The 15,596-nt window shown below is 38.8% G+C and overlaps 1 protein-coding gene across 2 annotated transcripts in view; it reads left to right on the top strand.

Annotated features, from left to right (window-relative positions):
- The window catches only part of ndst3 (N-deacetylase/N-sulfotransferase (heparan glucosaminyl) 3), an 84,548-nt gene that overhangs the window by 55,994 nt on the left and 12,958 nt on the right, over positions 1–15,596 (top strand). For both annotated transcript variants that reach the window (XM_055205531.2, XM_055205530.2), the window contains 6 exons: positions 6,257–6,439; positions 7,825–7,921; positions 8,456–8,579; positions 8,681–8,855; positions 10,462–10,632; positions 10,738–10,847. In XM_055205531.2, coding sequence (XP_055061506.1) covers positions 6,257–6,439; positions 7,825–7,921; positions 8,456–8,579; positions 8,681–8,855; positions 10,462–10,632; positions 10,738–10,847 — 860 coding nt within the window. The remainder of the gene's footprint in view (positions 1–6,256; positions 6,440–7,824; positions 7,922–8,455; positions 8,580–8,680; positions 8,856–10,461; positions 10,633–10,737; positions 10,848–15,596) is intronic.

A 15,596-nucleotide genomic window follows, 5' to 3' on the forward strand; every position in this document is an offset into this window, starting at 1 on the left:
TTAGGATTCTGAATTAAGAATCATTTTTAGAATCAATGGTTGTGTTGTGCACTGTCTAGAACTATTAATTTTGGAGTGAAAATATTGTAGACATAAATTTGTTTTGCATTTCAGTTATTATACTTCACAGTAATATTGTGTTTAATAAGAATTGGAGGAAACTTACAGTTTACTTGCAGTGTACTTTTGATTGATAATTAATTATTTTGTTTTATTTACAGATTGTCCTGTATATCTACAAACTGAATTATATTTAGTTATTTTTAGATTGTAACAAAAGTTTAAGATGTTTTAAGATGCATTTCTTGGGAATTCATGATCACACAAGATACATGTTTTACCACTCATTATATTGTGACTTATGTATATTTCAGTTTAAATTAGTTTTACATGTTTTCTTAGCCATTTTATCCTTTTGCTATTTTATGTGTGTATGTCTTTTATTTTGCCTCGTCTGCCTGTCATGTGAGGGGTCACATGACATGGAACTTTGTATAAAAGGAAGGAGCAGGAGCACATGGTTAGCTGACGCTATAGCTAAAACAAGCGGTTGCTGGTGTGTGGAGTTTGTGTATTTGGGCTTATGGACTTTGGATATCACTTTCTTGGATTTTATATACACCGTGGAAACTTTGCACATTTGGACTTTTACCACGCTTGGACTTTTATATTGTTTTAGATTTGTTTTTTGTATTACCTTCTTTTAACAGTCTTGAGTTTTTAAATAATTGTAACTAAACCTTTAAGGCTGACCATTACAACTTTATTTTAACATTGATGAATGTTTACAGAAAATAACTAACCAATCAAATGCTGTAGGGAAAACCACAATGAACTATATTAAAAATATATAATCTCTGCTTAGTTACTTGTCAATGACTGCCAGTAAATTACTGTGGAAAAATATCACAGTAGTACCTGGCAGCCATTGACAATAGTAACTTACTGTAGAAAAGAAATCACAGTAGTTAACTGTCAGCCATTGACAAGTAACTTACTGTGGAAAAGAAATCACAGTAGTTAACTGGCAGCCATTGACAAGTAACTTACTGTAAGGAAAAATCACAGTAGTTAACTGGCAGCCATTGACAAGTTACTTACAGTATGGAAAAATCACAGTAGTTAACTGGCAGCAATTGACAAGTAACTTACTATAGAAAAAAACACAGTAGTTAACTGGCAGCAATTGACAAGTAACTTACTATAGAAAAAAACACAGTAGTTAACTGGCAGCAATTGACAAGTAACTTACTATAGAAAAAAACACAGTAGTTAACTGGCAGCAATTGACAAGTAACTTACTATAGAAAAAAACACAGTAGTTAACTGGCAGCAATTGACAAGTAACTTACTATAGAAAAAAACACAGTAGATAACTGCAGCAATTGACAAGTAACTTACTGTGCTTTTTCTAAAGTAAGTTACTTGTCAATTGCTGCCAGTTAATTACTGTGAATTTCACAATATGTTTTTTACAGTGTACTCAATTATAAAAGAGGAAAATTGTGTGTTTCCTACTATATCCATTTTAAAATATGTAAGTGGGTCCCGGGATAGATTATACCTACTATAGTGGGTCTTGAAAAGTTTGGGAACCCTGATCTACTCCATGGCCAGTGCATTCATATGTACTCTCCACAGTCTTGGAATATAATATAAACAAGTTTTACAGACTTTTACTGGTAGGACTTTACTTTTATGGTGGAATTATATAGAGTGTGTGTGATTCACATGACCTACATGTGGTGTTTTGTCTTTTTTGGAGCTTGACAGATCTGCTCCTTATAAACTGTTGTTGTATAGAGATGATCTCTTTTTGTGTTCTATGGATTTTTATTTTGAGTAAACTGTCTCTTTAAGAGCAACACAACAAATGCAGCTGACTTCATTATGTATAGAGTATTTATGTCAACTTTCAATTATCCTAAGATGAATGGATGGAGAACAACAAACACACCCCCACTGAGCGAGAAACAGACACACAGGAGGAGGAAAAAGAATATAATTTTCCATAAAAAATGAAAATCAATTACCATAAGCGGAACTAAGCAGTCTGTAATAGCAATAGATTTTGTTTATGGGAAAGAGAAAGATGCTATAGAGTACAGAATCTTTCAGCTGAGGTATATGCATAGAAAACAAACATATGCTAATTAGATAAAGACATTTTCTAAAAAAAGAAAATGCTGTTTTTACAAAGATCACACAGAGGATGGAAGACATTAAAGGCGGGGTGCATGATCTCTGAAAGCCAGTGTTGATATTTGAAATCACCTAAACAAACACGCCCCTACCCCAATAGAATCTGGGCCTTCTTTTGATAGACCCGCCCCACACATACGCAACCCAGGCGATGTCGGTAAGTAGACACGTCCTCCTTACTGCTGATTGGCTGCAAGTGTGTTTTGGTACTCGACCTGATTCCCTTTTCCAAAGTGTTTTTTAAAAACCATGCACCCCGCCTTTAAAGGAACAGTATGTAGGATTGTGGCCAAAACTGGTATTGCAATCACAAAACTTGTGGCTAAAACTGGTACTGCAATCACACAACTGGTGGCCAATACACAACATGACAACATAAACATCAGTTGAGGGCTGCAACTCCACTTTTTAAAAGACAATATCCTGGTCGGACCACTGTTGTGAGTGATATTAATATTTGAAATGAAAATGATTTCTTAATGTCTAGTGACATATCAGGGACATTTTATGATTTATTGATATCAATTTCTTACATACTGTTCCTTTAAGTAATATATTCATATACATCCTGTTTAGTATGCCTTCCTTTTTGTAGTTACTGGATGTATCCTTCAGGCAAACAGAGCATTGTTGTGATTACATTTCATCTGTTGTCTGTAAAGCTTACTTGAATTTGCTTTACAAAATATCAGTTTTTCACAACCACAGGGCCTACAGGGTGACTTAAAAACTTATTTTAATTATTTAAAATAAGCCAAAACAAGAATAAACAAAGAAACAAAAAAAATATTTCTCAGGGTTTGGCTATTTTTATAACAAATATATTTTTCTTTACTGTTACTTTTAACCCACCACTAAGTAAAAAAGGTACAAGCCCGTTGGGTTAAATTAACCCAGAAAATTTATATATTTGACCCAAAATGGGTTAAAACAGCTCAGCACAGGTTAAATTACAACCCAAGGGGCTAGATAAACAAATGCTGGATTATTTTCAACCCAGCGTTGGGTCAAAAAAGGACAAACCCAACTCACTGGTAATTTAAAGGAAAACACCACCATGTTCTTACCTCAACTTAGACAAATGAATACATACCTATCTTTTTTCAATGCGTGGACTTAATCTTTGCACAGTGTGTCGTGAATGTGTTAGCATTTAGCCTAGCCCCATTCATTCCTTAGGATCCAAACAGGGATGAATTTAGAAGTGACCAAACACTATCATGTTTTCCTTATTTAAAGACTGTTACATGAGTAGTTACACGAGTAAGCATGGTGGCACAAAATAAAAAGTGGCGATTTTTTTATATTGTATGGCGGAAGAGCACTTCTAAATTCTAACACATTTACGGCACACTGTACAAAGATTAACTGCACGCATTGATAAAAGATAGGTATGTATTAATTTGTCTAAGTTGAGGTAAGAACATAGTAAAATATTAAAAAATTGTGGTGTTTTCCTTTAATGCTCCCTTGAGTTAGATTAAACCATCAAAACATGAGAGATACAAGTGTATGATGGAGGTAAGAACATAGTAAAATTTTGAAAAACGGTGGTGTTTTCCTTTAACCTATGCTGTATTGGTTCAACCCAAAATGCTGGGTGAAATATAAACATTTTCTGTATTCATTTAACCCAACGGCTGGGATCGAACCTTTTTGACCCAACGCTGGTTTGTAAGTAACCCAGATTTATTGAAAGTGTAACTAGAAAATTTCTAAAAACTATAAACATTGTGATAGGGGGCTTCAAATATTGTTGTGGACATTGGGGAAGCCTCAAAGTCAATAAGATCTTGTGCTCTTTATTATTAAACATAATGTTTTGGTCCCTTGGAATCCTGTGCGAAAGACTAAGGTACTGTACTGTTTATAGTAAGTAATAAATAAATAACTGAGAAGGCACAGCCACAGAAACTAGTTCATTTTGAAGAGGGGGACTACAATCTAGATTTCAGTTTTTTAAGTGAAATGGATTGTTATAGTAAAGAAAAACTTGGGAGACGGCTTCTCATAGTATGTTTAGGTCTGTCTGTGTACAGGTCTCTGCCACCTTGAGTCCTCACTGTACAGTAATGCTCATAGTCTAAATGAAAGGTGAACGGAGGTAATTGGAGTCTCTCGTCGTTGTTTGTGTTTATGTGTGTATTTGTGTGTGTTTGCTGGTTAAATTTTCATGCTGTTTCCAGGCTAGTGATTTATAATTCTGTCAGGTCCTGAACCTTTCCAGAAGGAACATCTGTTTGGAACCCTTTAGATCTGCTCTCTCTTTCTCTCTTCCTTTATCTCTCTCTCGTGTGTGTGTGTGCGCGCGTGTGTGTGTGTGTGTGTGTGTGTGTGTGTGTGTGTGTGTGTGTGTGTGTGTGTGTGTGTGTGTGTGTTTAATAGCTATTCTGAATTTAACTGTTAAAAAGGTGGCTTGGTTTGGCATTCTCTAGTGAGTGTTAAACAAGCAGGATAGATGCTTTTGGACCTGAGATCTCTTTTTTGTCTCTGTGTTCACTCTCTGTATTCCCTGCCCTGCCTGTTAGCGGTAGCTAAATAAATCACAAGACCCATGGCTGTGTGTGTGTGCGTAGGGGGTTGTTGCTTTCTGTGTCTATATAAAGTCTATGTTTGTGTGTTTGTTATTGATTGCTGTAAAAGCAAAACATAAATCATACCTTGATCAGTGTGTTTGTGGTACAGCAGGATTTGTTCGGTGGTCAGACTAATGTTGTACGTAAAGGAAAGCTTGTGTTCTTATGTGTGTGAAGTCGAATCCCACCAAAAATACTTTATGATGCTTGACATCTATTTTATATTTCGTTTGTTTTCTCTTGAGGGTTAAATTGAATTCAGTGTATGTGTGTACGTACTTTATGTGAGTGTGTGCATGTTGTGCCAGTCCGGCGTAATGCACGACAGTGTGACAGAAGCTGCTAAACTTGTCTCATTATCTCATAAATATTCCCCGCCCTGCACACGGTCACCTAGCATCCCATCCATCAATCAAAGGATGCTGGCGTTGCCGTGCCGACAACATATCCGCAGCAAGCCTATGAGGGAGCAGCACTCAGGCCCTGATTCAAAGTCCATTACACGCAAGACTCATAAAAGACTTCCATTAGTGTGTTTTAATGGATCGTACAGGCTTACCTTTTATCCAACAATATACTGTATAAATAGCAATGATAAATTGGCATCTGTGTTAAAGTTCTGCCCAAGCCACGAACTTGCAAGCGCACGGTTGGCAAGTTTGTGCACCTGCTGACAGACTACAGCCCTTCTTTGTCGTATTTGCAGGTGTGTATATGCACGTTTAACGTTTTATTGTAGATGGGAGGGACGGTAGCATTAGTGTCTGTGTTAAACTAGGCCACATATTCCCTCTCCTCTCGAAACGCAACCTACTAAACCAGTCAAGCATAGAGAACCAAAAAAAGTCAACCACTCTCATTGCTTTTCCCACTCGTCTCTTCTGTTCTGTCAGCAGACCCTTGTTAATTGTATTGATCCTAATCTCTGCGGATGCTGCCCACGTGTGACCTTACTCCAGTGGATTACATCAGAATTACAGCAACTCTTGATTCGTCCGGTGGGCTTACCGCATATGAAAGGCCGCTGATCTTCCTTCGGTAATTGAATGTGCCCCAGGGGTGCACTAAACCGCCCGTAAAGGGCCTGACGCTGGAAAACTGCACGCCCTAGAGTGGCATTTAGGATCGCTAGGTGACATTTAGCCTTTATCAATGACTCAAAACAGTCTGAAAATCATGACTTCCACATCTGCTGGGCCGTTTTCAACAGATGGTTAACAAATAAAATCATATGCATATCAAAATCACATTTATGGATGAATGCAAAATTGTTATTTTAGTGGAAACGTATCGGCAAATGTTTGTGACCTGGATGTTAATATACTCACTACAGTATGCCCCCTACAGGAAACATTGTGCCATTACTCATAACGCATCTGTCAGTCTGCCTTTATATATCAGTGGAAATTAAAGGCTGCTGTTGATTTATGAGATTGAATGCGTGATAAACTCTCTCATTTTTCTGTCCCCCTCTGCAGATCAGTATATTTATGACTCATCTCTCCAATTACGGGAACGACCGCTTGGGATTATATACGTTCACAAACCTGGCGAACTTCCTGAAGTGCTGGACCAACCTGAGGTTGCACACGCTTCCCCCTCGGCAGCTCGCGCACAAATACTTCACGCTCTTTCCTGAACAAAGAAACCCACTCTGGCAGGTCAGATCCCAGATTATATTTCTCAGAACCATAGATCCTTTGGAGCACTACTGAAGAAGACAATGTAAATTAAAGTGAATGATTAAATTGTGACTCTGCCTATGAAAACCCAGTTAAAGGGACACTCCACTTTTTCGAAAATATGCTTATTTTCCAGCTCCCCTAGAGTTAATTATTTGATTTTTACCGTTTTCGAATCCATTCAGCTGATTTCCGGGTCTGGCGGTTCTACTTTTAGCATAGTTTAACATAATTCATTGAATCTGATTAGACCATTACCATCGCGCTCAAAAATAACCATAGTTTCGAAATTTTTCCTATTTAAAACTTGACCCTTCTGTAGTTACATATCGTAGTAAGACCAACGGAAAATTAAAAGTTGTGATTTTTCTAGGCAGATATGGCTAAGAACTATACTCTCATTCTGGCGTAATGCTGCTTTCACACCAGCCGTGGTAGAGGCGTCAAGCGCGAGTGATTTCAATGTTAAGTCAATGTGAAGACACGTTAACGCGCGTCTGGAGGTCTCGTGGCGTGAATGAGGCGTTTAACGCGACACGGTAGACAAGATTCCGCCTTATTCGTGTGCCTCTATGCCACAGAAAATGCGGCAGTTGAAAAAATTTTACTTTGGCGGAAAAACGCAAGAATTTCCGCGTGAATGTCTTGATGACTAGAATTTCACGCGCGAATTAAGCGATAGACGCGATTTTGACGCCTCAAGCGCGGCTGATGTGAACCCTGCATAATAATCAAGGACCCCGCTGCCGCAACATGGCTGCACGAGGCGCAACGGCACCACACAGCAGCCAAAAATAGTCCCCTTAGTATCTTTCAATAGCAGGGGACCATTTTCGGGCACTGCGCAACACCATTGCGCCTCCCGCAGCCATGCCACGGCAGCAAAGTCCTTAATTATTACGCCAGAATGAAAGTATATATATATACGTCTTAGCCATATCTGCCTAGAATATCGCAACTTTTAATTTTTCGTCAGTCTGAGTACACAATATAACTACAGTAGAGTCAAGTTTTAAATAGAAAAAATATCAAAACTCTTTGGTTATTTTTGTAGGCGTGATGCTAATGGTCTAATCAGATTCAATGGATTATGCTAAGCTATGCTAAAAGTGGTAGCGCCAGACCCGGAGATCAGCTGAATGGATTCCAAAACTGTAAGAATCAAATGTTTAAGGGGAGCTGGAAAATGAGCATATTTTCAAAAATATTTATAGTCATTTTTTGTTATTGATTGTTTTCTGTGTAAAACCATCCTACATAAAGAACATTTTGTGAAAATATAATATTAATATTGACTGAGTAAAGTTTGTTAATAGTTCATATATTGCTGTCTGATCATAATCATTTATATTTTTGTCTCCCAGAACCCATGTGACGACAAACGGCACAAAGACATCTGGTCCAAAGAGAAGACCTGTGACAGGCTTCCCAAGTTCATGGTGGTCGGGCCTCAGAAAACAGGTAATTACAAGAACGCTCCCTCCTCTTTTTTCTTGCTATAGACTTCAAAGCTTTGCACGTGCGTTTGGATCTCCTCGCTCCGCTGTTCCCGTTCATTCTTCTTCATATCTCACCTTGTGTTACATAAAGTGATGAAAGGCAACCATGGGTGTCAGCTCTAGAGAAGAATAATACAGACACGTCCCCAGAGGACGAGGTGGGGGGTGAACAAGAGAACAGTCAGTGCGTTGTTTTGTGCTGTATGATTTTGATTGGTGTCAGGACACAGGCTTGTTAAACACTTCTCCTCTCTGCACTCATCTTTTCTGCTGTATCACAAACTCACAACACACACAGCGAAAAAATCTATAAGGTAAATGGTGTATTGATCCCATGTCTCTTAGTTTATCTGTCTGTGGGCCAAATCTCCAGGCTCAAAGTGTTTCTTTTCAATGCTATCAGCCGAACATATAATTTCATCATTAGCAGGGAAAGGGCTCGTTGATTTACTTTTTTTTCCTCCTTCATCTCTCTCTCTTTTTTTTTCTTTCTCAGGCACGACGGCGCTCTACCTCTTTCTTCTCATGCATCCCTACATCTCCAGCAACTTCCCCAGTGCAAAAACATTCGAGGAAGTTCAGTTTTTCAACACCAACAATTACCACAAAGGCATCGACTGGTGGGTGTGATGTGCGATAGACTGTTATTATCTTCCTGTGGGTGCGTTTGTCTACGCTTGAGCATTTTTTTTTTTAACCTGAAGCTTCTTTTATGTTCAAGGTATATGGAGTTTTTTCCCATACCGTCTAATGTCAGTACAGACTTCCTTTTTGAGAAAAGTGCAAACTACTTTCCTTCTGAGGAGACACCAAAACGTGCCGCCGCTCTCCTGCCCAAAGCCAAGATCCTCACTTTGCTGATCAACCCTTCAGACAGGGCCTACAGCTGGTATCAGGTACACACTGATCAACATTAACTCTTTCGCCGCCAGCATTTTTTTAAAAAGTTGCCAGCCAGCGCCAGCATTTTTCATGATTTTCACAAAAGTTTATTGCCTTCCAGAAAATGTTCTTCTTTAAATATATAAACACACAATATACCAAATGAAAGAACAGACAAACAAAACCGTTTCATCCTACCTTTAGTATTTATTTTGTAATCAGCTTTTGAATATGGGTAGGTTTCTGCAAAAACACCAAATTTTGAGCAAAAAGCAGAGATTATTCCATTTTTGTGACAGACTTTTCATAGACATCCCATTCAGAGCGATCTTTAAAACAGACACGGACACGCTGCAGCTTGCCATAGGGCAATACTTCCGGGTTTAAAAAGTTGCGGAAGGGCGCTACCTGGTGAATAATAGCGGTATTGCGGAAAGCCGGAAATACTCGTCATTGGCAGGGAAGCGTTTTCTCTTGATTGACGAGATATCTTGTCGATGGCGGCGAAAGAGTTAAACACTAGCACATGGTACCCACAGGTCATGGAATATCATGGAATTTTAGTTTCCATTTGTCAAAATGTTCTGAAATCGTGCAGACTGAAGAAATAGGAATCGTATGGTAGTATGCTGTGAGGGTAGGACGAAGAACAAGAGAACCCAAACGCAGACGATATCGGGGAAGTGAACACTGAACATTTATTTAACATAGAACACTGAAAACAAAAGCCCACGTGGGGGCAACACAACATTAAACATGATTTTCAAAGACACTGACAAAACACTAAATCAACAAGACTCTGATGTAACATTTAAACTGAATAAAACACGAACATAATGCACATCAGTACACAATGACCCAGCACAAGACAAGATACAAGAGGAGATTAAATAGGGGAAACTAAACAAGATAACTAGGGCAACACAGGTAAATGGGATAAACAGATAATGAATAATTAACAGGGAGAAAAAGGGGGCGGGGACTGGAAACGAGACATCAGAGGCACATGACCCTATATACAAGGCCATGAGCCTCTACATAGAACATGAGGCTGTCAGAACCCTGCCATCATGATAAAACATAAATATAAAACAAGACTCTTATGGCAGGATCCTGACAGTATGCTATAGTGCACAGAAAAGCTTACTGTTTAGACACTCGTGGTTTTTGCTCTTTGGGTATACAGGTTCATGCGCTTGGTGGAAATCAAGCATGCACATGTTCATGTGTGATATTGTGGAGAGATTGAATATGTGTAAGTGTGAGTGAGAACATCACTGAGTGTGTCTGTGTGAGTTAGATATCTCATCCACAGCATGCACAGGAGGACACAGCGTGAAGCTGCAACCACATAAACACTACGAAAAGAGAGAGATGTCATGTCACCTATTACAGGAATATTTCTGGTTAAAGAAAAATATTAAATGAGTAGAACAAAATGTTTGCTTTTTGTACCATAGAAGGCAGTGGGGACTAGGGTGAAGCGGTTACACACACAGTAATAAAATGCGTATACCAAATGCATAAATGTAAATGCATTATAAATATACACTACATATTTTGAAGTTCTTGCGTAGTTGGCCTTTTTTTCAATCAGTTTTTTTTTTATCACATTGGCAGCATCAAAGGGCTCATGAAGACCCAGCGGCATTGCAGTTCAGCTTTTATGAGGTCATTTCTGCTGACCAGCTCGCACCACCAGAACTGCGCTCTCTCCAGAACCGCTGTCTCATACCTGGACTGTACGCCACACACCTGGAGAGATGGCTCACTTACTACCCTCCAAACCAGGTAACGCACACCTGTCAACTGTCAAAACCAACCATAGCTGAGGTCTATTTTAAGGTACATCATCTAAATCCTCTACTTCTTCTTTCTGTCTCCCTATTCCTGTAGATGATGATTATAGACGGGCAGCAGTTGAGGAATGATCCAGCTAAAGTAATGGATGAGCTGCAGAAATTTCTGGGTGTCATTCCTTATTACAACTACTCCCAGGCACTAACGTAAGGCTTATGCACACACACATTCTGGTTTTTATTTTTTTGTGGAGACATTCAGTAGACGTAATGGTTTTTATACTGTACAAACTGTATATTCTATTCCCTTCCCCATTTGGTCCCCACAATGTAACGAATACAAGGTACACAAACACACTTCCCACATTGGACCTCCCATTATTCATTAAAGGAAAACACCACCGTTTTTCAATATTTACTATGTTCTTACCTCAACTTAGACAAATTAATGCATCCCTATCTTTTTTCAATGCGTGCACTTAATCTTTGTACAGAGTGTCATGTATATGTTAGCATTTAGCCTAGCCCCATTCATTTCTTAGGATCCAAACGGATGAATTTAGAAGCCACCAAACACTTTCATGTTTTCCCCATTTAAAGACTGTTATACGAGTAGTTATACGAGTAAGTATGGTGGCACAAAATAAAACGTGGCGATTTTTTAAGCGGATAAAAAATGTGAACTATATTGTATGGCGGAGAGCACTTAGGTTGCTGCACTTTAACCTCGGTGCGCAGTTACATCATCACTCCTGACTACTCCCCCTATCGCCCAAACTTCCGTCAATATTACTGCACCCAAGTACGACGTGCTACAAAGATAACTAAGTGCTGTTCTGCCATACAATATAGGTTTAATTTTTTATCCGCTTAAAAAACTGCCACGCTTTATTTTGTGCCACCATACTTACTCGTATAACTACTCATGTAACAGTCTTTAAATAGGGAAAACTTGGAAGTGTTTGGTGGCCTCTTAATCCATCCCTATCTGGATCCCAAGGAATGAATGGGGCCAGGCCAAACGCTAACACATACACGATGCTCTGTACAAAGATTAAGTGTACACATTGAAAAAAGAGAGGTATGTATTAATTTGTCTAAGTTGAGGTAAGAACATAGTAAAATATTGAAAAATGGTGGTGTTTTCCTTTAAATAAATATAGACTAACTGCAGTATATAAAATAGGAGGCTGACTTTCAGCATTGTAGATGCCAAATATAAGTTTGGGTGTCAATGTGTTTAAATTATTAATCTCATCATAATTTAGATTTTTAAAAGTGTAAAAAATAGATAATATGTGTAATTCTTTGTTGATAACAAAACATAGCAGATTATATTTGTGCATAGCTAAATAATGACATAGGACAAAGGTAGGCTACATTTCGAATACACAGAGATTGCACATACAGTATGGAGATATTAAAATTTTAAACAGCAGTCCGTACCCTTTATGGATGTAATCTGACATGTAAAGATGTTTTGGCCTGCAGTGGTTTTGAATTAACATTGCTATGAATTACAGCGCTTCACTCTTGGGTGCTTGGGTGGTAATTAAATTTCACCATACAAAGAATGCAAATGACTGTTGTTAAACGTCCCATCTGGGTTTGAATCGTAAATAAATTAGCAGTAAAGAATGGCTTACCCTATTTGCAGAGCAACACGTCCTTAGCTAGGTATGTGTGTGAAAACCTCACTTAAAATGTGTGCAGATTTGACCTAAATTAAAGTGGCGTACAGTGAAGATCCTGATGTGAGGACACCCCACTCTCCCCTTACATGGAAGTTGCCACCATGTTTCTACAGTAGCCCTAAATGGACAAACCGTTCTACAGAGCGTGTTTCGTCATTACGTTGTCTCAGACGACAACATCCTGTGTCAGCTACTGTAGCTTCTCTTTGCATTTCGAAATTTAAGGAATAGTTCACCCAAAAATGAAAATAATGTCACCCTCATGTCGTTCCAAACTCGTAAGACCTCCGTTCATCTTCGGACCACAGTTTAAGATGTTTTATATTTAGTCTGAGAGCTTGCTGACCCTTCATTGAAAATCTACGTACGGTTTACTGTCCATGTCCTGAAAGGTAATAAAAACATCCTCAAAGTAGTCCATGTGACATCAGTGGGTCAGTTAGAATGTGTTGAAGCATCAAAAATATATTTGGGTACAAAAATAACAAAAATTACGACTTTGTTCGGCATTGTCTTCTCTTCCGCGTCTGTTGTGAAACGCATGCGCGAGACTGAAGTCACGTGACAGAAGTGACGCGGATTACGTACGACGCGGCTGACGTGTTATTTGGTGCTCCCCAGCTGTTTTTATTTGTGCGCCCGGGCTTCATTTACAGTCTGAGGGAGAGGCACACTGTAAGTAAAAAAAAAAAACTTTGCCGAACATGTCTGAGGATAACACGTCATCCGCATCGCTGCAGTCGCGTGACTTTGGTCTCGCGCATGCGCTTCACAACAGACGCGGAAGAGAAAACAAAGTCATAATTTTTGTTATTTTTGGAACAAAATTTATTTTTGATGCTTCAACACATTCTAACTGACCCACTGATGTCACATGGACTACTTTGATGATGTTTTTATTACCTTTCTGGACATGGACAGTATACAGTACGTAGATTTTCAATGAAGGGTCAACAAGCTCTGGGACTAAATATAAAACATCATAAACTGTGTTCCAAAGATGAACGGAGGTGGGAACATTAATTATATTATTTTTATTTTTGGGTGAACTATCCCTTTAAGGTTGGTTGCAATTCGCAATCTTACCACTAGATGCCGCTAAAACCCACATTCTTTTTTTAGGAATCACACTAATTAATTTTTTAATAAGAATGTAAAGGATTGTGATGGTCGCTTTATGTTCAATTACATTGTCAAATCGAACAAATTCATTAACGTTATTTAAATAATCGCATTACCACGTTAACTTTGACAGCCCTGAAATCCTCTCAAAGTAATTGTTTTTATCTTGTACAATCATTATGGGAACATTTGGTGTGCACATGGAGAGACAAACAAGAGCAGATACACGCACAGACACAAGAGATACAAGACAGATGCGGGCTCTAAATCCATGCTGTCCCCGGTCCCATGTGTTTGAGAATCAGCAGATAAAATGAGCAGACAGATCCATGTTCTCAGCAGTCAACGCTTGTATAATCTGCATACAGCCTGAATGTGATTAATTGTGATAATCTGGCTGTAGTCATTGACACAGCATGAGAGTGAAAGGATTAACTTCATCCGGCCTCTCCAATTAAAAACAGCTCATTAGGCAGCGCTCTCATCTCTTTCTCTGTGTGTGTTCAGTGCTCTTAAACTGTCGTGTATCCATGTTAAGTCATTTTGCAAAATGAAAGTAGGTATGGAGGAAAGTGGGGCGTGGTTTGGGGGTGCAATAATATGACCTCATTAAGTGATTTCTGTCAAAATAACAAAATATTAAAGTATTGGGCAGTTTGAAATCATTCCACTTTTCATTGATTGACAGGGATGCTTTTTTATATGCGAGTTGCAAATTAAGGAAGATCAAAGGATGTGCATTTGGTGTGTAATTGATGCTTTATCTGTGTGCTTGTTATTCCTGAGCTGCCCCACATAATGATGGGAAATAAAGTTTGGTCACGCATTGCCTCAAGAACCAACTAAACAAGTTGTAGTTTCTGTCAAGTGTTATAGCTGTTGTTCATCAATGACACAAGGGTTTGGAATCAGCAGCACCTTTTGTCTCGGGTCCAAAAATATTATACAATCCTAAATAAAAAGGTTGCTTGTCAGTAGGGGTGGGCGATAAACCGGTAGACATGATTAACCGGTAGAAATTTGTCAACCGGTAGAAATTTTGGACTATCGTTTCGTGCGCGTGGTCACGAAAATGTAATATTTGTACACGTATTTAAGCACCACAGTTTTAAAACAATTTATTTTTAGTCATTGAAACACAAATAACAGATCTATATGCGTGCACTCTTTCTGTCTGTGCGGAGCGCGCAAGTCGCGCAGCCGCTGCTCATTAAGCTCGTGAGCATTTTTCCGCTTTATTGGCCTTAAAGGGGGGGTTTAATGGTATTTCAAGCATTCTGACTTATTAACACAGTTATAGAGTTGTTTCCTCATGCTAAACATAGACAAAGTGTCAAAAATGCAGTTGGGCGTGTTTCAGAGTATTTCTGTGCCGAATGCACTTCGCCAGGGTTCGTACAAGTTTCGGCTAATTTTTTTCGATTACGGTTCTAACTGACGTTTCAGGGGTTTTCGATACGTATCACTTCTTTATATGGGCTTCCGCCGGAAAACTTCCCCTGGAAAACCCCGCCCAGCCGTCAGTCAGCGGGAGACGCTAGAGCTTGCTAACAGCTTATCACGCCACTCAGCCTTGTTTAATTTCAAAAGTCAACAATGGCACAACAAGAAGTGTGTTTTTGGATGTAAGGAGAAGACATCCAGCCTCATGGAAACAATGGATATAGTTTATTATCCGGATTAGCAGCGGAGTTTTGCGTGTGTGTTTGATGCGGTGGATTTTCAGAACCGGTCATGACGAGTTACACGTGGTAAGTAAGACTTCTGTCTTATGTTGGAAATAGGCGCGTGTATATTATATAAATGACACGAACATGTAGTGAATCATACGTTAAAACAGTGTTGTATGACTCGTACTCGCTCCTCCCGTGTTATAACTCCTCCTTCTTCATTTTTTCGTACGTTATCGGAAAGATTCGGTAAAGCTAATCTTTCTTTTATAAATCTGATTAAACTAAAGACTCTTCAGAGATATAAAGGATGTCATACTACTCTATAGGTACTCCAGATTAATATCAGAAATGCAGAAACAGCGTGTGTTACGTGAGCTTTAAATACATATATGCGTCAAAATTCACGTCTTTGCAAGTATCCTCATAAACACGACCATTTAGGTCTTAAGAGAAAGTAAACAGCTAAA

Source organism: Misgurnus anguillicaudatus, chromosome 3 (assembly GCF_027580225.2).
Source record: "Misgurnus anguillicaudatus chromosome 3, ASM2758022v2, whole genome shotgun sequence".
Classification (NCBI taxonomy): domain Eukaryota; kingdom Metazoa; phylum Chordata; class Actinopteri; order Cypriniformes; family Cobitidae; genus Misgurnus; species Misgurnus anguillicaudatus.